The following is a 23,053-nucleotide window of genomic DNA, read 5'->3' as shown; positions in this document are numbered from 1 at the left end:
AACACTAGAAGCTGAACTCATTAAAACAATCATGCTGTCACAATGAAAATTCATGCACATAATAAGGAGTAGGCTGCAGATCCACAAGACCTGTCCTTCAAAAACACATTCTACATCGGAAGGAACAAAACAACAGAGAGGACCCACACTACTGCCAACATACTAAATACAAGGGAAAAAAAATCACCAAACAGACCCATTATATTCACAAAATCGCATATTGGGATTTCATTCTTACAATTCCACAAACCACGAAAGTAATGCAACACACAGTCGTTTTAGTCAACTTGCTACTGTGTTTGCCCAATTGCACATCACTTGCGTTGTGATTTAGATGTGTACAATACACATGACTTTCTACTTCTTGTTATTTTCGCACATTGTACAATCGTTTCTAAAATTTGTCAACCAATTTGGCAAGGGGCACACACTTTTTCCTGCCACACAAATCAAACCATGAAAGGGACAGACTCAACATAAATCTTTATCTGCCACCTTTCGGTTGAATCTCTGGGAGTACTTCAACCTTCGTACATGACACAGAATATTTTTTTTTTTTCCAGTAATTTGAATCCATCAATGTGAACAAGGCAGAGAGCTTTTCTGGGTACAAAGACTAAAACTATCAGCCAAATACCTAGAGATACAAATGAGTGTCTTAAAATATATTTGAAATCTAACACACAGAATTTGAACTGACTTACACTCCTACTGCAAACATAAAATAAGAAAGAACCACAAGACACAGCAGGATCTCAAAAAAGGGGAAAAAGTGTTCATACAGCTTCCAGTCAATGTCTCCTCTGTTCATAGAATGCTGCTCAAAATACCTTCTTTGCATACACTATAAGAGAGAGAGAAAAAACACTGGGTTTAGCCTTCTGTAATGAGCCACAGCAGAATTTTGCAGACTCCTAGTAATATTGATACTTTTTCTGAATATTACAACATAAGCAATTTAAAACTTTTTGGACTTTGGCTACATTTCCTCATACAAGAGAAGATGCACAGAGGAAAGGGACAGAAACATGCACAACTAAATTTTATCACCCTCTTCTGATTATTAATACCAGAACAATTTTATGTTCTAGTGTTTATCAATTCTAAAATGTAAGTAAGGAGTGTTGTTATAGATACTACTTGCCTCCATAACAAGCAAGAATATTATGACACTATTCTTAATGAATAATACCCAATACACCTCTAAAAGTGAACAATAAACTGACACTACCAAATAAGGCAATATTCACTCATTCAGTCCAAGGATGAGACTCAGTTTCGATACTACACAAATCAATGAAAAATCTTGTTAAAATTTCAAGGAAACTGCTCAGGATCTTTATGAAATGGGATGGGAGACATGCTTCTCTGATGTGTGATGCTCCCTTCCTCCAGAATCTCTTATATTTAAGTTTCTGATAGAATGCAACAGCCAAAAGGCTGTGTTAAGCAACACAAGAGATAAGGAACTTCTAGGACAGATTAAAACTAATAACTGGATAAGGAAGTGAATTTGAATTTCTCAGTTACATTTCCCAATTAAATATATGAGTATGCTCAATTGCTTGGATCACATCATCTCCATCTGCATGTCTTGCAAGTTCTCCTGACAAAGCTGCACAAGTTTAATTCGTACCTTATATTTTATAATCGTAATATTTGACGACTCAGGGATAAAGAGCGGGACTATGGCTCCCAAGGCCTTGGGTTTGATCCCCAGTCAGTCCTATGACTTTAATCTGTCAATTATCACTTTTTTTACCTTAAGCATTTCTTTTTTTATGTGAAAAATGCCGGGTTGTACTGTGGTTCGGAGTACGTATTACACTGTAGGTCCCCAAAAAATTGGCTGGGTAAGTCAGTTCAAATGTCAAAGAAAGTCAACAGCATACCACCTCTAAAAGTACCATGCCTGGTCAAGCACTGTGGTGTCCAAACAAACCTTTGGATTGATGACAGCTTTACGTTTTAACATGATAACTATTCTGTTTGAATATTAACAAACAAAAAAATAGTACTAACACTGCATGTTTGTCTATAAACCTTACCATCAATGTATCATCAATGATTAATATTACACATACTGCTTAATTGCCACTCAAGCTCAAAAACTGCATTGAAATAAGGAGAGGGGGAGGGGAGGGGTGGTAGGTCTGAATGTCAATCACTATATTAAAAATTACCCAATCATAATTGTTGATATAGTGACTATGTCTACACTGCTGCATATTTCCAAACGAATACCTGGTTTTTCATATGTTGTAAACAATAATTTCTCCAAAACATTTTTCTATCTGATCTTTGCAAATTACATTTTGACATTGGAACTCTTCCACTATGCAGTCTCTCCCCTATTGAAACGTGCAAATTCAAGCTTTAAAAAAAAGGAGGAGGAGGGGGGGGGGGGTTAGATTTGCTTTTATGAACATTATGATACCTTTGGCTAGAGGACACTTCCTAAATCTTGTAGAAGTGATACCACAATACATAACCAAATGCAAAATAAAAATAATTGTAGTGACAATAAATATTCACAGCCTTACAAAACCATATCACAAGTTCTGAAGTGGACCTATCATTGATACTGAGTTACAAACATGCTAAAACTGATTGTTGTTGGAGAATCGGCAGAGAAATCATTGGTATGAAAAATGAAAAAGGCACCCTAAGAGCAAGTTACAAGCATATCTGTTGCTGTGTAGTCTCACACTGGAAAAGAAAGATAAAATGGTACAGCAATGATAAAAGCTATAACTAACTAGGTGCTCTTCAGATGTGAAGATTTATGTAGGGATTCAACTCATTCCCAAACATCATACAGTTAGTACTGCTACAGAAAATCATAGAAACCATGCCAACACCTGTAACACAATTATTACACAGAATGTGAATATAACCATGCTCAAGTTTGCTTAAATAAGTAATCATGTGTCATTAATGTTAACTGTAGGAAAGTCAGAATAGAGATTCAGATTTCTCAGGATCTGCATCATCAAAATCCAAAGGACAAACAATTGTTACAGTATTTAAATTATAATTTTCAGGATGATGCCTTTTTCACCTAAGAAACCTTCATCTTCCATTAAAAAAAAAGAAAAAAAAATACTCATCATAAAGTACTGTAGCTCAGGTAAGAACAGATGAGAGATTAGAATGGAAGAAAGCAAACTGATACCACTGCAGATACTCTACCAAAATTTCATCAAATGCTGAGTAACTAAAAGTAACCTCCAAATGACTAATTCCACAGCCCACTGATTTGATCATCAAATAATAACAAAAATAAAGGAAAAATAACAACTCCATAGACAAACAAATGTACAAAGGTAACATAAAATCACTAAAGAAAGCAAAAGACTGTTATTGTTAGCTTAAATTGGTAAGGAATAAGAAGGACAAGGTAATGGATATGAGTGGAATCATGGCCAAAAGCAATGAAAACTAATAAATATTACATGGCAGTTACATGAAAAATTCCCCTTTGTTCTTCAAGAAATCTTGTCGTCACCTGCAGACTAATACTAACACCTGTAGATGGCACATACTATGTTGTACCCAGGCGAAGGTGAGAAGTAACAGCAGCTGTAGCAACACTTCATCATTAGTCCACATTCATCAAATCATCAAATCATGAACATCCATAATCATGAAATGTATAAAATACACCTATGTAAAGAGATGTTTCATATTTTTGTTCTAGCTTATGTATGAAAATAAAGAAATTATTATTATTTCTGTTGAAAAAAGTCAAATATTTGAATTTCTTAGGTAGTATAAATTACAGAATGTGATGTCTAGTGCCAAGCATGCTGCATCATCAGCTTAGAATGTAAAAAGTATAAATTCAAATGGGAACCTAGACACGTGGTGTCATATGAATCACTACACAATCAACAGTTTATGTAAAGACAATTCATTATGTTAACCAGATTCATCATTTTTAGAGACAGACAGAGATGACAGCTTCCACTGCCAACAGAAAATGTGGACTGCCATCAAAAAGACATTTGTAGTAGAGAAACAGTGCCTCACATTCAGTGGATGTATGTGTTCAAACAATGACACATTACAGTGTAGAAACGAACTCACTGAAGCAAAAATAACAGCATATGCTGAACACCTATGAGAGTCAACTGAATTAACTAAAATTTGAAATGTTCCATTTCTCAAAGATACTAATTTAATTTTATGCTGTGTTAAAAGAATTTTTTGAGATGAACAGTGATCACGAGTTTTAATCCTAATGGAACTGATGATCTTTACATGCGAAACATCTAGTCTGTAACTGGATACAATATATTCCAGTACTTACATAATAATATGCTACTGGTTCCTTCTGCTCTTCCACTTCAGCCCCAATTTTCCTTGTAACATCTTTGGCCTTGAATTTGGGATTAAACTTTGGACTCTTTTTGAATTTGGTATATGTTACAGTTGGAGGACTTTCAGGAGAGGATGCAGCAGAAGATGTACTGCTTGCTGCAGGAGAAATGGAAATGGTAGTGGATTCCATAGTTTCTTCTGGCTTTGGAACAGAGGGCTTACTTGAAGGCTTGGTTTTCGGCGGCCTTGTGATCAGGGCAGAGATACGAGCCAGTTCAGGAGAAGGTTCACGTTTGACAGGTTCTTCTGTACTAGAGCACTGCTGCTCTTTCTCACTGTCTTCTTCTTCTTCATCATCTTGATTCTTTGTGAAAGATTTTATCACACTGTAACAAAAATTGTTTTTGTTTTTGGTTTGGTAATACATACGAATGATGGTCACACATTTGTGAAAAATCAAAGAACTTTCTTCGATAGCTCTGTTTTAAATCATTATGCATTCCTACAGCTGGACAGTACAGAAACACACAATGACTATAAATTTCTTCATGTGTGGGTACACAGCCTTGATGTGATTTCTGAATGACGAAAAAATTTAAAAAAAAATAAATTTTCAGTCTGTGGCTATTTCAAATGTACTTTGTTCCCACATAGCACCAAACAGGTTTTAAATATGACACCTACATCAATGACGCAAACACATTTGAAAATGACCACAGGCCAAAACTGGCCAGCAATATCATATAGTGGACGTCTCTCCCAAGATCCATCAAGTGCATTTTCTCTGGTGTTTCGGCAAATGTTTGCATTTTAGTTTCTGCAATGTGTAGGTGGAGTCAGTCCAGTATCAGTGAAAGTGTCAGTTTGTTTCTCATTACAAGAAAAATTATTTTAAAGCACTGCAGGAAATACTGCAACTAGCTCTCAACACGGTGAACTATGTGGATGGCATTGTTCAGGCAGACTGGGCATCACAACTAGACAATTGGCTCTACAGCTGTCAGTGAGCATTAGAAGTGCATCTGCCAATGACTGAGACTCTTGGATATGGAAGCTGTACTCAAGATGTGCTCCACAAAAAACAGACAACAATCACTGGAGTGCTACTATCTGTAATCACCGAAAAAGAAGAAATTCCTGGCAGCTCCCTCTGCTAGCAAAGTAATGATGAAGGTCTTTTGGGATAGTGATGGTGTCATTTTTGTGGATTTGTTTCCAAAAAGGTCAATCATTAGCTCAGAGGCATAAGTGAAGACTCTGAACTAACTCAAGACCTGTTCCTGATGTGTTTGGTCTCAAAAGAATCCCAACGACAATCCATGCCCACAACCAAGTCTCTGAAGTGATGAACACACCACTAAATTCGGATGAATATCACTACCTTATCCTGTAGCACAGACCCGGCATCCCCAGACTTCGACCTGTTTGTGCCCCTATACAGATTATCTATTTGGGACATACTTTGAAGATGATAGGAGCATAATTCATGTAGCAAAAACATGGATACCAGCATAGGTCAAGATCTTTTACCAACAGGGAACACATGCTCTTACACACAAATAAGGAAACACAACGTGGTGGATATCATGAAGAAAAACATTATAAGTGAAAGAAATGTTGATTGATACTGTCAACAAAACGTAAATCTTAAAAATAAATAGTGGCACACTTACAAGGCACTCTCCAACGCCAAGCTGTTCACAGCCTATCTAATGGAATCCTTCCTTGTGCATCCAATATCATAACCCACTCAAGTAATTAAGTTTTCTTGATACTATATCCACAATCTGGACCTAGAGCAAGGTGTCACAGGGAGGCTTCTGCAATATCAATGATGTTCATGTTGACCACACACAGTGTGCCACACACTGCCCATATCTCCACACGAGATGCGTCATTACAAAATGCCGCCATTAGCCACCATTGCGAGCCCTGCTATCCAAAGGGACCACCCTGTTCCTACAGGTGGCACTACTGCCACCATCAGAGTATGCTGTCTACGCTTCTACTCCCTGCATGCAAATATATATGTTGGTGTGTCTTTTTATCAAACCGTACACCGAGCTCTGCCAAGATCTCGAAAGACTTGCAGTGAGAGTACAACTGCAAATGTTGTGCAATGTTGTCAATGCACTGTGACCATACAGAACTGTTTCTGAAACAGTCTAGGACAGACAACGGCTAATACTAAGTTTTGCATAGTTTTAGTAAGCTGTACATATTATAAATAAATGTGTTGATGTTTTAGTTAATTATTAAAAGTTTGTAATATTCAAGGATTACCCAACCACACTGTACAAACAATGGGCACATTTGGGTTGGGTTGTTTGGGGGAAGAGACCAAACAGCGAGGTCATCGGATTAGGGAAGGATGGGGAAGGAAGTCGGCCATGCCCTTTCAAAGGAACCATCCCAGCAACAATGGGCACAACAGCTTCCATAACCCACCTTACATATGTTGCAGAACAGAACTTATTTTATATCAAAGACCCTTTCCTTCATATAACCTCAGAGGAAGTAATCCAGTGTTGTTAAATTTGGGGAATGGGATGGCTATCACACATCAACAAAGCAAGATGCCAACAGTTTGGAAATGTTTTTCAGAATATAGGCACAATTAAGAAAGATAAAAAAATCTCACACATGCCAAATGCACATTACACCACAACTTTTGGACTTGTCTAGAACTTTTCGTGTAAATGTTGAGGACAGGATTTTCCTGGGATCAAGTTTCATTTATTAAGACACGCAGTCATAAAAATCTGCTTTGCTGGATATCAGCACTTGTTGGAGAAACAAGAGAAGAGTCTGTTCTGCCTGTCAATGTCTCTCTAATTCTGGAACTATGTGCAGATTGTACAGAGAAACTTAAAATCATCCAGTAAGTGACCAAGTAAACAGTTGTAATGCTGGATGTCTGGAACTGTGTTCCAGAGATATGCACACTTTTTTTCACCATCTTCTTACACATTCAATCACTTCTTCCCCGCTTGGTGATTGCTGGTTCATAAAACTAACAGTGGACCTCCACTGTCTCAGTCACCTGACAATACGGTGCATTTCAAGTTAAGCCATATGGCGATCATTACGATTCTGTCACAAGGCCACCAAGTCTCGACATAACCGATTTGAATAAAGGCTTCCACCACTACAATTTGCGTCTCCACAAAGCAATGCACCATGACAACCCTCTGAGAAATGTGCACATTCACGGCATTCAGTGTGCATTTTGTCAGAGTTGCCAACTGCAGTGGGTAGATACAATACATACTGGACACTCTGTTCCAACGTAGATTGACTGACATGTTGAGTTTCATTCCATCTTCCCAGGTTCAGTTCCCTGGCCTTGTAATCAAGTCACCATTGGTTAATATAACAACATTTTGTGACAACAGTGATGGTTTCGCAATGTTGTCATGCCTGTACTGGTCTAAAGTAGTGACATAGCACTTTCTTATGTACTGGGTGATCAAAAAGTCAGTATAAAGTTGAAAACTGAATAAATCACGGAATAATGTAGATAGAGAGGTACAAATTGACACACACGCTTGGAATGACATGGGGTTTTATTAGAACCAAAAATATACAAAAGTTCAAAAATGGAGTTTCCACGATGGTTCTAGGATTTTCGGTAGCCCAAATTCTGCAGTTGTGGGTGTTGACAGACCCTCGGAGCATGAAATGAGCTTCGTCGGTCCACAACACGTTACTCAACCAATCGTCATCTTCCGCCATCTTTTGAAACGTCCACACCGCAAATGCCCTCAACTTCACTAAATCGCCAGGTAACAGTTAATGATGCCAATGGATTTTGTACGGATAGCATTGGAGGGTATGCCTCAGTGCCAACCAAGCAGTAGTGGTATGGAATGGCAGTGCGATGTGTGACTGCAAGAGCGCCGAGTTCCCCGTCCATAGATGAACCCGCTACAGTCTCAATTTCTTCCTGAACTGTCTCAGCAGCATTACGCCTTGTGCTCGGTCGCCACAGCTGCATTTGTCAATGGACCTTTACCCGTTCGAATCCCCTTCCTACGGCGATAGGATCATAATGCTGAACTAGCACATTCCCCACTCTGATAATACAGATTCACTAAAAACACCTTTTCAGGTAACATCAACATGCTGCGACAGCTGGCACATCTGAATCTCTCTCTCATTACAGATCCTTTTATACACGATTGTCATGCGCAGTCACTGACGTTTTGCTGTCCAGCGCCATCTGTCGGACATTTAAAACCCCATGTCATTCCAAGCATGTGTGTCAATTTTTACCCCTCTATCTACATTATTCCGTGGTTTATGAAGTTTTCAAATTTGTACTGACTTTTTGATCACCCGGTGTGTGTGTGTGTGTGTGTGTGTGTGTGTGTGTGTGTGTGTGTGTGTGTGTGTGTGATGCTTTTCATTTTCATAGTTTTAAATCATGGCCATAATGTAGCCAGTATTTTTGCAATGCTGGCACAAGCAATTACATCTCCAGGAGCAGCACCAACATCTGCAGCAGGGTTAGACATAGGAACTGCTCAAATAAAGAGTGCGGAATTGCTCTTTATACATACCGAACTGGTGTTGAACTAGGTGCCTACACAGAAGTCTTCCCCTTTGTTGTCCCAATGCCATTCACGATTCACTGGCTTCGGCAAGTCTACAGGAAGATGGGAGAACTACCAGCGTCAGTTGTTATGCACGGCCAGGTAAGGTGTATTGTCAATCCAGTTGATAAAGCTGCCTTGTTACTGTCCAGCAGTGCAGGATTGTATGAAAACGTGCAGAATTTGAACCCAAGCATGAGAAACTTAAGGCTGAGGATCTACGTCAGTTGCTCATACAGTATTTTGGTCAACAAATCAACATGGTGGCGGCATGATTACTGTTTAATTAACAGCACAAGTGCTCTGGACAGTTGTATGCTCTGGTTAATATTCAACCCCAAGGTCTAAACTAGGGCACTGGCATTGTCTAGTCCTTTCTTAGCTAAAGTTGCTACGATTGTAGAACTGCATGAACTTGAAGTGGAAAGGACATACTGTCCAACTATTTGCAGGTAGCAAAATTAGACACGTGAGGTAAACAGCACCCGGTGCCCTGTGGGGTGAGCCAGGCAGCCTTGCCTTCTGTTGAAGACACGGACCATTGACAATTTGAGTGCAGTGACATCACAGTGCTGCCCATCTTTATCTGTGTTGGGATCAGCGTTTTCAAGTCAATCACAGCACCACAAACGTTCACACAGCATCACTCCCCTTCCAATTAACAGGCTAGTCAGCTGTCCTGCCCTGAGGTCATTTGTGGGGTATGTCACACATTTGGTGACATTTTGTGATAGTCAGCAAGCTGCAGACCGGTTTTTGGAGGCTCCGGTGTTTTCTCTCAACTCTGAGACTGTCTGAGGTTTCCCACAAGCATCGCCCCAGCTCATTTTGCTTAAGATGGCAATGTATGGGTGACCAATTGAGCTTAAGGTAGGTACGGAAACAAGATACAGGCTCTAGGCTGTATCTTATAGCAAGCAGTATATTGCTTTTAGGGTGCAATTCCCTGTCTCTGCATGTCGTAAGAAAGTGGAGCAAAAACATATATTGTAAGTCATTAACTTGCTGCTGGCTCAAAATATTTTTGGGTTAGATGTCTTTTCTCTTTTTGGTTTCCAGATAGTTGACAAAATTGATTTACAGTTGCAAGCAGCCCCCTTTTAAGACACAGACTCTTTACTATGGTAGTATGACTAGCTGTTTGAGAATACACTGGTTTACACATCTTTCTTAAGCTATCAGCAATAGCTAAATTTCATCTTCTCCACCTGTTCGCTTCACTTCACTGTGTACAACAAGGTCAAGCCCAAGTTGCAATGTTGGTAAGGCCTCAGTGTCATTTCTCCTATTAAATTGCGGCAATGGGTCACATCATTGGTGGTGATTCACAAACCAGACAGTGCCATGTGCCTTTGCAGCAATTTTAAACAGAGTGACATTGTGAATTGTGTTGCAAAATCTTGTCCCATTCTGCAGCTGGAAGAGTTGTTGATGAAGTTGTCATGAGGACAGTATTTTTCACACATCAACTTACACAACGCATACCAGCTGTTGCCATTGGAAGCTGTTCTCAGAATTTATTGGTGCTCAACAAACCCTTTGTGCTCTATCAGTTTCATCACTTGCCCTTTGGAATTCCCATCTGCAGCAGAATTTATCAATGAGATTCAGAGCCATTGATTGAAGACATTTTGTGTCGCATAAACTGCCTCGATGACATCTGGCTCATGGGCTCCACATGAGAGGAGCATTTATGATATTTGCAAACAATTTTCTAATTCCTTCTGGTGAATGGCCTTCACTGCAAACTGGAAAAATGTAGTTTCTTCCAGAAGGTGCACTTCTTGGAACTTGGCTTAGGAAAGGTGGCCTTGTCCTTATAGACGAGCATGTCAAAGCTATTGTAAACCTGCCAGGGCCCAAGAACCCGAAGGAGCTCCAGTACTTTTCAGCAATATTTCTTATTATGTTAAGTTCATTCCCAAGGTTGCGCACATCTGCCATCCTCTTAACTGGCCTCACCAAATGGTAGTCATGTTCCTCCTAGTGATGGATTGTAAACAGGCTTTTCAGTCCCTGAAGCAGTGTTTGTGCTCCGATTCCTGTTTGACTTCCTTTACATTGCATAAACTATTAATCCTGGGCATCTGCATGTCCCAACATGCCACTGGTGCAGATCTGTTGCATCAGAACCCAGATCGTAAAGACCAGCCCATCTCCTACACAACAAAGATGCTTTCCACAGTACAACATAACTATTTGCATAGGAAAAGAAGGCACTGGCTATCATTTCTGGCATTTAAAAATTTCATGTTTTATGTGTCGAGCAAAGTTACTACTTATCACCGACCACAAACCAGTCGTTTCCTTATTTGATTCTTGCTCTAAGCTACTAGATCAGACTGCCCACCAGTTGCAGAGGTGGGTCCTCTTTTAAAGTAATTATTGTTAGTTACATTGCCATGACATTCGTTGCCTGTCCACCATCCAGAATGCTAATGCAGATGCGCTATTGGGGTTACTGGTAGGCCGCAACCTGGAATTCGATCAACAGGAGGGTCTAGTTTTCATACTGGATGAGGAGAAATGCCTGAATCTTCCTTTGATAATGCAAAGGATCATGGTCACCATGGTTGCTGAGTCATTATTCTGGAAATTTGTTTCAGCAGTCCAGACAGGATGGCCTGAGTGCATTCCTTTGGAAGCAGATTTGGTGTAATCTATATTCACAAGCATGGGATCCTGGGTTCGATTCCCATTGGGGTCAGAGATTTTCACCTGGCTCGACATGACTGGGTGGTGTGTGTGTGTGTGTGTGTGTGTGTGTGTGTGTGTGTGTGTGTGTGTGTGTGTGTGTGTGTGTGTGTCGTCGTCGTCGTCGTCATCATCATTCATCTCAATTACGATTGGAGGAAGGCAATGGCAAACCACCTCCGCTAGGACCTTGCCTAATACGGCGGTGCAGATTTCCCGCATCGTCCCCTACACTCTGTCAAGGAGTATGGGACCTTATTATCATCATCATATCTTTTATACTGTGGACTCAGCTCAACATTGTCAAGACCGTCCTCATGCTGGCCATAGAGGAGCTAAGTTATCAAGCAGTCATTCCCCTGGCATTGCATCCTCGCATACTCCAGTTACACCATGCGTCACAGATATGCGACCAAGCTGTCCTCGACAACATGGACTGCACCTATTCATGAACTGTCAGACTAGAGGGCTCTCCCTGGATCCTTGTCTCCAATTAACAGTCAGCAATTCGTGTCATGGGAGTTCGCAGATTTTTGCATTTGCAATGATATCCAGCACCTTCCTCTGTAGCAAAGTGATCAATGTGACAGACCCTCATGTAGGGGACCCAAGTTTGATTCTCAGTATTGCCGGGGATTTTACCTGGGTAGGTGGACTGAACCAAGCTGCACTCAGCCTTGTGATGCCGACTGAGGAACTACCTGATTGAGAGGTAACATCTCCAAGGCCGAAATATCGACAATGGCTGGGAGAGTTGTGTGCTGATCCCATGTCCTTGCATACCGCATCCGATAATAAATGACTCAGGACAACATGGCAGTTGGTTGACTATCATGTGGTTTTCAGGACTTGATCATAACATCTGACAACCACAGTGTTTCACCTGGCTTCAAACTCAGTTGTGGAATGATTTGTGTGAACTTTCAAAACATGATACACTTTATAGCTCTCTTGTCACGTACTGAACAATGCCTGGAACTTTTGCAGGGGTGCCAACTGAAGGGTCTTTTGGATCTATTGCACCCTTTGGGATAGCTAAGGATATGGAGACTGTGGAAGTTGAATGGGAGCTCTCCTTTCCCCACTTACCAGTGGATGAGGCCTCACCCCCACCAATTCCGGCAGACCTGCCATTACCCAAAGCTCCGCAATGTTCTGCCCCCCTCCAGTGGAGTCAGTTGGATCGGCACTGTATCCCTCGGTGATCATTTCACTGTCAGGAAACATCGTGCCCTTTTCAGTTTTGGGCCGGAGCTCATGCCACAAATCTGGTGGTTTACAGTCCTATGTGGTCTTTTCAGGGGGAAGAGCTGTAGCACTCCCACCAGCAGGTATTGAGATGGATGTAGATGAGCTGGCACAGGTATCGCAGCGAAATAGAGAAAAGTGCTGTCACAGAAGGTGTGCGCGAAGCATGGCATGGGCAGAGCCAAAGACCCAGGTGTTTACCTGTCTGTGGCAATAAGGGCTGGCCCAACACTTCTGAAGAGGACATCAATTACCTTGCACCAAGTTCTGTGTTTCATGTGCTTGGGTTATTTGGTTATTTGTGCTCGTGGTGCTACATTTGCTCCATGCTAGTCTCTACACAGTGTTTGGGCTCGAGCTTCATTCCCTCTTCCCGAATTTAACTCGCCAGACCTGTAGTCAAGCTACCATCAGCTAGTATGGTAATATTTCGTGTTGACTGTGACAGTTTCACAGCACTGTCATGCCTCTGTGTCTATAAAACATCATAAAACAATGTAACCATTGCCTGTATTAGAAATGGTAAAGGACACACAACAAAAAACAATATGTTATTTATCCCTATGTCTGGGCTGTGCTGAGTGCCACTGAAAGCCTGTCATATGATTATGAAGAGTCTTGTGTCAGACAGCATAAACGATGTTTTTCACCCTTGTTCTCATAGATACACCCCCCCCCCCCCCCCACACACACACACACACACCAAAAAATAAAATAAAATGAGAGAGAGAGAGAGAGAGAGAGAAATCCAGTGCAACCACAACAAATTTCTTGTGCTTTTCATATGGTAGCCTACAGGGCTGCACTAAATAATTCAAGATTTATTTCAACAGTAAGGCGTTTAGCTTAATAAGCACGATATTTATTATGTTGAAACCAGCATTTAATTAAGAGTAATCCCTAATCTTTCTGTAATAGTGGCATCTAATGAATGGGCTGCCTGTGAACAAAAACATATTATTACAACTGTTTGGTTTTCAACCGAAATGCAGTTTCATCCTAACAGTGTTTGGTGTGTAGTTTATGGTTCCTGGGATCTGCACGTTTTGTGAAAAATCCTTCAATTATGGCAAGGGGCACTACCCCACTAATCAGAGGTTTATAAAGAAACAACTTCCCCAAAAAATTCACATACAAGAAAAAGCAAACACAGTACAGTTACAGAACATGTGAGTCAACAACAATTCATCAGAGATACTAGTTCTTTTATTGAAGAAGTTACTAGATATAATGGTAGCCATGTCAAACACATGGTTCATGTATAATTATCTTCAGTCAACTAGTAAACTTGAGGTATTTTGTTTTTATGCATTATGCTTAGTGTAGATTACTGTGACTAAAAACAATTGGAGTATTTCAAGTGTTACTCTGTAGCTCTGGTAACATCTGCAGTAAGTCTAATGAGTACAGGAATAAGATATTAATTGTTACTTAGCCAGGCCTGTGCATAGTGGGTCACAGTGATGGCTTAACTGAAAGCCAGTTATACTACTAAACAACACAGTGAAGTGCATCCCAGAAAATTTTTGCCTCACAGGTAACTAAAGCCTTTCTATATGATGATAAAAGAACTAATGCCTATTTAATACTGATGATTATCTGTTGTTCACTATTACACTGTAGTTTACAAAGCTAATACTGTAAACAATATTTCAGTTACAGAAATTAATAGTGTTTTTTTTTTTTTTCAAATAAGCCATTATTTCCAATTGAAATTTTTATCTTTCAGTTTGTTGTTAGCATTAAAAACAACAGCAACAACAATAATGATAATAAGTCATGTTTTTTTTTTCCTTCCTTCAAAGTGATATCTTGTTTTCTCAAGTCATTTTGTTTTGGTTCCTACAGCCAGCCACAGATTCAACCCTCCCCAGGGTTGCTTTACTACAAGTGTTTGGATTTTTATTAGTGACCATGCCCTGCTTCACATGGGTAGCATTAAGTATCTACACCGAGACAACTTGACTGGCATGGTGTATTTTGTTTGGTGCCACAAATAAAATTCAGAGAACAATATTAAGGAAGTGAATATCATCAATTCATAAGCTCAAAAGAATTAGGGGGACATGACTGTGGACATCTACCATACTCCATTGAGCAATAACTGAGGACCGGATACATTACCAAATTATACCTTTACCTCTCAGAAATTAAGTATGCAAACAAACATCATTACATTATCAATCGTTTGCATAAACAGAACTGAAATGTCCAATAGGTGTAGAAAACAAAGTGGACACAACCATTCATTCCGTCATCACTGGACACCTAGTGGCATACGGAGGTCACCCTGTAGATTGACTTCCATTCTCCAATGAGAGTTCTTGGAGAGTCTTTGATGGAACAGGACGACCCTGAACATGTCTGTCAAGCATGTCCCACATATGCATTGATTAGTTTAGGTTAGTACTCACTGCCAACCATTCCATTACTTCAACATACAGGCTTCGCAAGACATCCCTGCTGATGCCTGTCATGTAGTCCCTGCCATTAAAAGGAATTCAGGGTCACACTGAAGCATCCCCACATCACAGAACCTTGGAGGTCTATCAATTTCCTGGACAACATTTGGCAGGTACCATTCACCATGGTTCTTCACACACAAATACAGCCATCACCTTGCATCAGAGGATATCTGGACTCCTCTGTGAATAACACATTTCACCAGTGACAAAGTTGTCAGTTGACATGGGAATGGCAGAACTGAATGTGAGCTGCAAGTTGTCACATCAAGCAGGGTACTTGAACAGAATGTCTGGGGGGGGGGACAGCACTGTGATGCACTGTTGAGACTCTTTATGGCAGGCTTCTTCGCCATGCCATGTAAAGAACTGTGTCCACATCTACATTTGATTCAAGAAAGGTAGAAAGCAGAAAGTTGAGTCATCTGCTGTGCTGCTGAAAAGACATACGGTATGTGAACAAAGCAAAGTTGCTGAGGTTACTGAAGTAGTTTTTGGAAAACATTTTACTCGTAGAATAAAAAATGAAACACCACATATTTTGGATTTACCTTTTTTTTTGTTAAGTCTTTGTTCTCAAACAATTACAGGGAAACTACTGGTTAAAAAAATCGTATTATTTCAGGCCATAAGTCTCACAAAACAGAGTGATGATGAAGTAGTTATCTTTTCTTTATTGGTCATATTTATTACAATACTTCAAAGATGAATAACTCACTGGCAATTGTTTGAAGAATTTGTAGAAAATTACAAGTGTGAATTGTGACTGGGGAGATGCAGAAATTGGTTGTCTGAAATTGCTATTATATTTTAAACTGCATGCCTCAACCGTCTGTAGAAGTATTTCGAGATCATCTGTATTCATCCTCAAGGAATTTCCGAATCCCATTCATGAAGATCATGCCCATGTCTTTATTATCTTTCAATGGTCTAAATCTCTTTCTTGGCACTGGAGATTCATTTACCAGCCTTCTGTATATTTTGAAAGTGCCCAAACAAATAATATCTTTCGCCCCATCACGCAGAGAATCATGTTTGCACATATGTTTGACTCAAGAAAACACAAAGCTGAAAGCTGAGTCATCTGCTGTGCTGTTGCAAAACTAAATAAATACAGGAATGAAGTACAGCTGCGTCCCATGTCACGTTTTATTTTACGCAAACATAATTGAAAACCACAGGTTTCGGACACTATGTTTCTTTTCACTATGCAACTGTTCTGAAGTGGTTGCAATCAAGTGAATGTCACTTACAAGGGGACCGGGCCTGCTCATCTTCACCGATTTTGCCTAAATTTACGGTGTATACAGGACTTGGCCAGGAATAAAAGTGACAGAAGTGAGAGCTCCAGATGGCCAAGCATTTAGGGAAAAAAAGCATTTATAGCACAAATTGGACGAAACATGAGCCATTAATATTAGCATACTTTTAATGCAGCACTTGGCACACCAGGTCGAGTACAGACATAATACGAGGGCAATGGGTTGGAGTCCTTATGTGGAAACTACATTTTTTGTTTTCAAGTTTTACATTATTTAAACTGAAAATAAACAATGTAACGCTCAGTATACTGCATTTATTAAATTAACAGGCATGAAAAGGAAAGGCAAAGGAAAATTTGGGATTGCAAATAAATTTGCAGGAAGATATTGTAATATGTGTGTGAGAAATTTGTATACAAAAAATGATTCTTTTATTATTTTACAGTTGATGATTTACACGTTAAAACCGGGGAACTTGTTTGCATACAACTGCTGAGGGCTGCTCAGAGGTGAAAATGAGACTAATGTAAGTCCTATACACTTTAATTACAGTACCCTCTTGTAAACTTATTTGCTGGATCCTTGTGGATGCTGTTAGTACAATTCTTTCTTGGAAATTATTTGCAATCCCAATTTTCTTTTGTTTCTCCTTTTCATGCATTTTATGAAGATGATAATAAATGCAATATATCAAGCATTATTCTGGTTTATTTGCAGTGTAAGTAACACTAAACTGAAAATAAAGAAATTCAAAAACAAGTTTCTGCATAGGGACTCAAACCCATGGTCCTTATATTATTATTCTGCACTCTTTCCGCTGCACCAACCACTGCCACTAAACTATGCTATCATAAACGACCAATCCATGCCAAAAATGCTTGTTTTTCTAAATACTTAGCCATCTGGAGCTCCCACTTCAATGACTTTAATTTCTGTTCAAGCACTGCATTATCATAAGTTTGGATTCAATCAGTGCAACTGTAGCATTACTTGTCATTTCCCCTCCTGTTCCACTTGCAAATATTCTGAGGAAAAAACAACTGTCTGTATGCTTCCGTATGAGCCCTAATTTCTCATATCTTATCTTTGTGGTTCTTACATGCAATATACACTGGCGGTAGAAGAATCGTTCGGTAGTCAGCTTCAAATGCCGGTTCTCTAAATTTCCTCAATAGTATTTCTCGAAAAGAATATTGCCTTCCCTCCAGTGATTCCCACTTGAGCTAGTGAGGCATCTATGTAACACTTATGTGTTTTTTGAACCTACTGATAACAAATCTAGCCGCCCACGTCTGAATTGCTTCGATGTTAGGCAACAACTGGGGAAAGGGGAGCTGCAGTGTACTGTGAAATATGAGCCATATTTTGTTTCTGTGACCCTCCACATCACAAACAGCAGAGTGAAAAAATTACCCCGCCTGGGTCCTACAACCTTTTTGTTTCCATCCAAATGCTCTACAACTTGACCATCACACCAGATGCGCATATGGTCACACTTTTTGCTGTCTCAAGGCACTGCTGCAGTCTCAAGTTATGGTGACTGTTGGTTAGGTGGTAATGGAATTGTTTCTATAACATAAGTTTAATTCATTGTATTTCAAACAATTTCTATAATATATTTATAAATTACCTACACAAACCTTCCACATGAATCAGTGTGTCTACTAACAAAAAACAGATCAAAATCCTTATAGCAATTCCTGAGATTAGCCTGCACATAGAGATAGACATAAGGAAGCAATCTTAATTTATATATACACTTGCACCATAAAGCAATTGGTTGAATGGGGTAGAAATTGGTAGATGTACTGTACATGTACAGACAAACAAATGATTACAAAAAATTTCGTGACTTATTCAAGAGAAAGAGCTTCACAAATTGAGCAAGTCAATAATGTAGCTCCACAAATTGAGCAAGTCAATAATGTGTTGGTCCTCAAAGTTGTTGCATGTTGTCCTGAGGGATATCAATCCAAATTGGCACTTGAGATAGTCAAGGTCCCAAGTTAGTCAGAGGGTCCTGCCCATAATGCTCCAAAAGTTCTCAATTGAGGACAGATCCAGTGACCTTGCTGGCCAATGTGGGGTTTGTCAAGCACAAAGGCAAGCAGTAGAAACTCTTGCCATGTGCAGGCAGGTATTATCTTGCTAAAATATAATCCCAGGGTGGCTTGCAATAGAATATTGTTGACATACTGCTGTGCTGTAAGGGTGCTGCGGATGACAACCAAAGGGGTCTTGCTATGAAAAGAAATGGCACCTCAGATAGTCATTCCTGGTTGTCAGGCCATATAGAGGGTGACAGTCAGGTCGGTACCTCACAGCTGTCCAGAGCATTTTCAGATTTGTCTTCACTGGTCATTGGGGCTCAACTTGAAGCAGGATTCATTACTGAAGACAATCCTATTCCAATCAATGAGATTCCAGGTCAAAGACATGTCTGGAGATGACCCCGACAGTAAATGGGATACAGCACAGTGGCATTCTACACCCTGTTTTATTGTCCTTTATAGTAAGCCATCTTGGGCCTACATTTCAGTAAGATAATGCCCATTGCACAAGGCAAGAATTTCTGCTGCTTGTCATCATGCTTGCCAAATCCTACCTTGGCCAGCAAGGTTGATGGATCTCTTCCCAACTGATAATATTTGGAGTATTATTGGCAGTGTCATCCAACAAGCTTGAGATTTTGACATTCTTACACATCAATTAGACTGAATTTGGCAGGATATCCCTCAGGAGGACATCCAAAAACCCTGTCTATCAATTCCAAGCTGAATAACTGCTTGCATAAGGGCCAGAGGTTGTATATAGAGATGTACATATCAATTTCCAAAGTTTTGTAGGTAATTTTTGAAAAATAAAGTAGCTAAAAAGTCAACAAATGACCAGGAATTCTAGAAAATTTCACAGAATGCTTTTTAGTTGCTCCATTTGAGGACTAGCCCACATGAATGGGCTTGTGGGCTGACTGGCGGAGCAAAATTCTAGTCAGGTAAAGGCACCCATTCACAGAAAATTGGCCATATCTTTTGTCAACAGCAAAACTGAGTTCACAGGTACCATAACCAAACCACAGAAAATCAAGAAAAGCAAGGCAGATAAGGAAAGAACCTCTACTAAGAAAAGCGTAGTAGGATGACTAACTGTCCTGAATGTAGTTGGAAACAATCGAAAGAAACAGCATTCCTCTTGATTACATGCTCACATAGCCATAGTCTGCAGATTTCTGTTCACAATCTGTAGTGTTATGTAAAATATCGATAATGATGAGTGCAAACTTCGATTTTATATCGTGTTAATCATAATTCTTGTTTGTTATGCTAAAGCAATGTACTAAGCATTAATGTAAACTTATTATTATTATATTTTATTGCTTTTACTGTTTGTTAGCCTCTAGCGGTGTGCTAAGGTACTGTGGTGCAGAGATTTCAATATGTACCACAACTGAAGACATGTACCTGCAAAAAATGAAGAATTAATTATGTAACTCTATTTTCTGAGGCGATAAAGAAACTTCATCAGTACCTTTCACAGTTCTCCCAACACCTACCTTAAAGTCTTCCAAAGCCATTGTTCTTTGTCACACTATCAGGAAACTGAAACTGATGTCATTATTACCCATAACTTCTTCCTTCTTACAGACAAATTTAAAAGTAAATGATGGTGACAGCTACGGGAACATGATGGAACTGGCCTACACCAACTTTTTATCCGTTATATGCAACAGGCATTCCCACCTTAAATCTACTTATTCCACATCAAAATCCTAAGCTACACGTCTATATACTGACCTTCATGTGATGAGGCTCACATCGAAACCTTTGTTAGTTTCTAACAAATTATTACATTTCACTCCCCTGTGATGCACTGCAATATCTCACCACCCTCCTTAACTCAGTCTTACACTGGTCTCCCTCCCACTCTTGTATTTTTTCTTCCTTCTTTTCTCCTTATTCTCCAGTTACAATTTCTTAACCTGTTATACTGCATTTTCACTTTATTCTACTTTATTACTTTTTATCTTTTAGTTCTTTTTTCTTGTTCTATATCAGTCTTTTTTTTTTTTTCTATCCCTTCACTGTGCTCAGGCTGGTAACAATACTTACTTATCTGCCATTATGAGGTTCCCCCTCTCCCCCCCTCCCCACCCCACCCAATAATGAAGAGTCTAATGCAATTTTCTTCATATTTGTCTCTGCTGTTACATTTACCTCGTGGATCCCTCTTAACTTGCATTCTGGGTTACTTGCTCACCTCCCTTTTCTTATGATCACTCTCAATTTTGTTCCTCTTTTGTTCCTACGAAAGAAGGAACCTAAGGTTGGAAGATGCTGTTTTTATTTATTTATGGCTTCCATTGATTCAACTTGAAGTTGCATCTCCTGAAGTTAATGACTAGCTAACCTATCAGACTTTTTGTTAAATCAATAAATAAACAGGACGTATAACAATCAATGCCTTCAGTTACAAATATTTGTTTTTTTTTTTTTTTATGTTACACATTGTACTTCGGCCCACATGAGTTCTTTGTCAGGTGTAATTAGATTTTTACAAAATATTTCTTGTTCTTTCAAATGGCAATGTAAACAAAGAGTTTTGAGTGAAAGTGCAGTTGTCAACATTACATTCCAATATAAAGTCAAGGAATGTTCCTCACTACTTCTCTAGAAAATAAATTTCCACAGTCTCCATTACTTGAGAGATAGAGAACTTATGTAAGAAATGAAGTACAACAGATGATGAATGCACAGGGGCCTAAAAGCATTGTGTAACATAATAAAACACAAATATTTGATTGCTGTAACTTCTGTGTCATGTCCACAAATGTGAATTATGGATGAAATTAAGTTTCTGAATTGCATTTCACTTATATACAAGAAAAGGAAGAGGTTAATTCTGCTGACTATTCATGAGGAACATAAGATGACTTGCACTACTGACCTGTGAACTTTAATTTTCAGTTATTTTAGTTAGTTCTCACCATCAACAGCACTTGTTTCTGCGTATCATGTAACTGTTTCAAAGAGTGTGAAAATGCAGTGTTTTTCGGAGTTAAATAAATTCATTCACAGTGACTAATATGTTACAGTCACAGCAGTGATCATAATGATAAGTCAGAACATTCATTCTATGAAAGAGAGTGGGCAATATTCAAAACATAAGTGTAACAGAAAATTCTCTGTTAAATGAAGCTGATGAAGTGTGTATGGAAAACAATGTAGATGCTGTCCCTCGGTACTATCACAGTTATAAAAAAAAAATATGTTGCAAAAAAATTATCCAGTGACAAAATAATATATAATGCAGAAAATAAAAGCAAAGTAGTATTGGACATCACAAAACATGAAAATGGAACAGACAGACACAAGTACAATAACATACAAGATTGGGTAGAACAATAGAGAATTGACAGGAATTGGCAAATTTTGTAAACGACTATTTTTTTGGTATTGCAAAGAAGTTGCAGCCTAAAGCACATGTAGCACCCACAATGAATTACACTGCAAGCACAATGTTGCTTCCACAACAGAACTTCAAGTCAGAAAGACAATACAGAATTAAAAAATAAGATGTTAACAGGCATGGACGAGGTCCCAGTACCTGTTCTGGAGGTGTGCACAGATAGCATACAAGACTTATTAACAAAAATAATAAACAAGTCATTCCGTTCAGGTACTTTCCCAGAGTACCTAAAATATGTACAAGTTATGCTTTTATCACAGAAAGGTAATGCAAGGAGTATTGAAAACCCCGAGACACTTTCAATACTCTCTGTATATTAAAAAATAACTGAATCAGTCATTAAAGAGAGGTAATGAGTTACATGAATAAATACAACCATTTTCATGAAGCACAGTTTTTCTACCAAAGTGGGAGAAGTACAATATCAGCCACAACAGAGTTCACAAAAAAGTGGTACGTGAAACTCTTGACTGTGTAACAGGCATATTCTTCCTCTTGTCCAAAGCTTTTGGCACAGTTTTCCATAAAATACTACTGAACAAGCTAGAAGCACTACATGTAAGAGGAATAACAAATGAGTGGTTGCAGCCTTACCTGAAGATCAGGGTGCAAATGGTAGAGATAATTCACACATCTATGGAAGGGGTTTTTTTGTAACAGAGTTCACACAAGAAACACATAAACATAGGTGTGCCTCAGGGTAGCGCATCGGACCCAGTTCTGTTCTAAATATGCATATCAACGATTTTCCAAGCTGTGTATGACATGGAGAAAAATTTCTGTGCTGATGATAGCAATGTCATAATTGTTGATAAAACATCAGAATTCCTAATCGAGAAGGCACAAGAAACTCTCAAGGATGTTTACAATTGGACATAAAGTAAAACAAACAGTATTCACTTCAGTATAAATAGGGAAAACAACTCTGAAGAATTAAGCATAGGTGATAAATTCATGTAAATGACATAGTTTTTAAGGACGAATACTGATTGCTGATTAACAC

At 39.1% G+C, this 23,053-nt stretch overlaps 1 protein-coding gene across 2 annotated transcripts in view; it reads right to left on the bottom strand.

Moving 5' to 3' along the window:
* The window catches only part of LOC126183288 (transcription initiation factor TFIID subunit 3), a 344,471-nt gene that overhangs the window by 101,252 nt on the left and 220,166 nt on the right, over positions 1 to 23,053 (bottom strand). The window contains exon 8 of one of the 2 annotated variants that reach the window (XM_049925122.1): positions 4,313 to 4,709. In XM_049925122.1, the coding sequence (XP_049781079.1) occupies positions 4,313 to 4,709 (397 nt within the window). The remainder of the gene's footprint in view (positions 1 to 4,312; positions 4,710 to 23,053) is intronic. The other variant, XM_049925123.1, reaches the window with a different exon arrangement.

This window comes from Schistocerca cancellata, chromosome 4, assembly GCF_023864275.1.
Source record: "Schistocerca cancellata isolate TAMUIC-IGC-003103 chromosome 4, iqSchCanc2.1, whole genome shotgun sequence".
In the NCBI taxonomy this organism is placed as follows: domain Eukaryota; kingdom Metazoa; phylum Arthropoda; class Insecta; order Orthoptera; family Acrididae; genus Schistocerca; species Schistocerca cancellata.
This window is presented reverse-complemented; position numbering and strand designations above follow the sequence as displayed.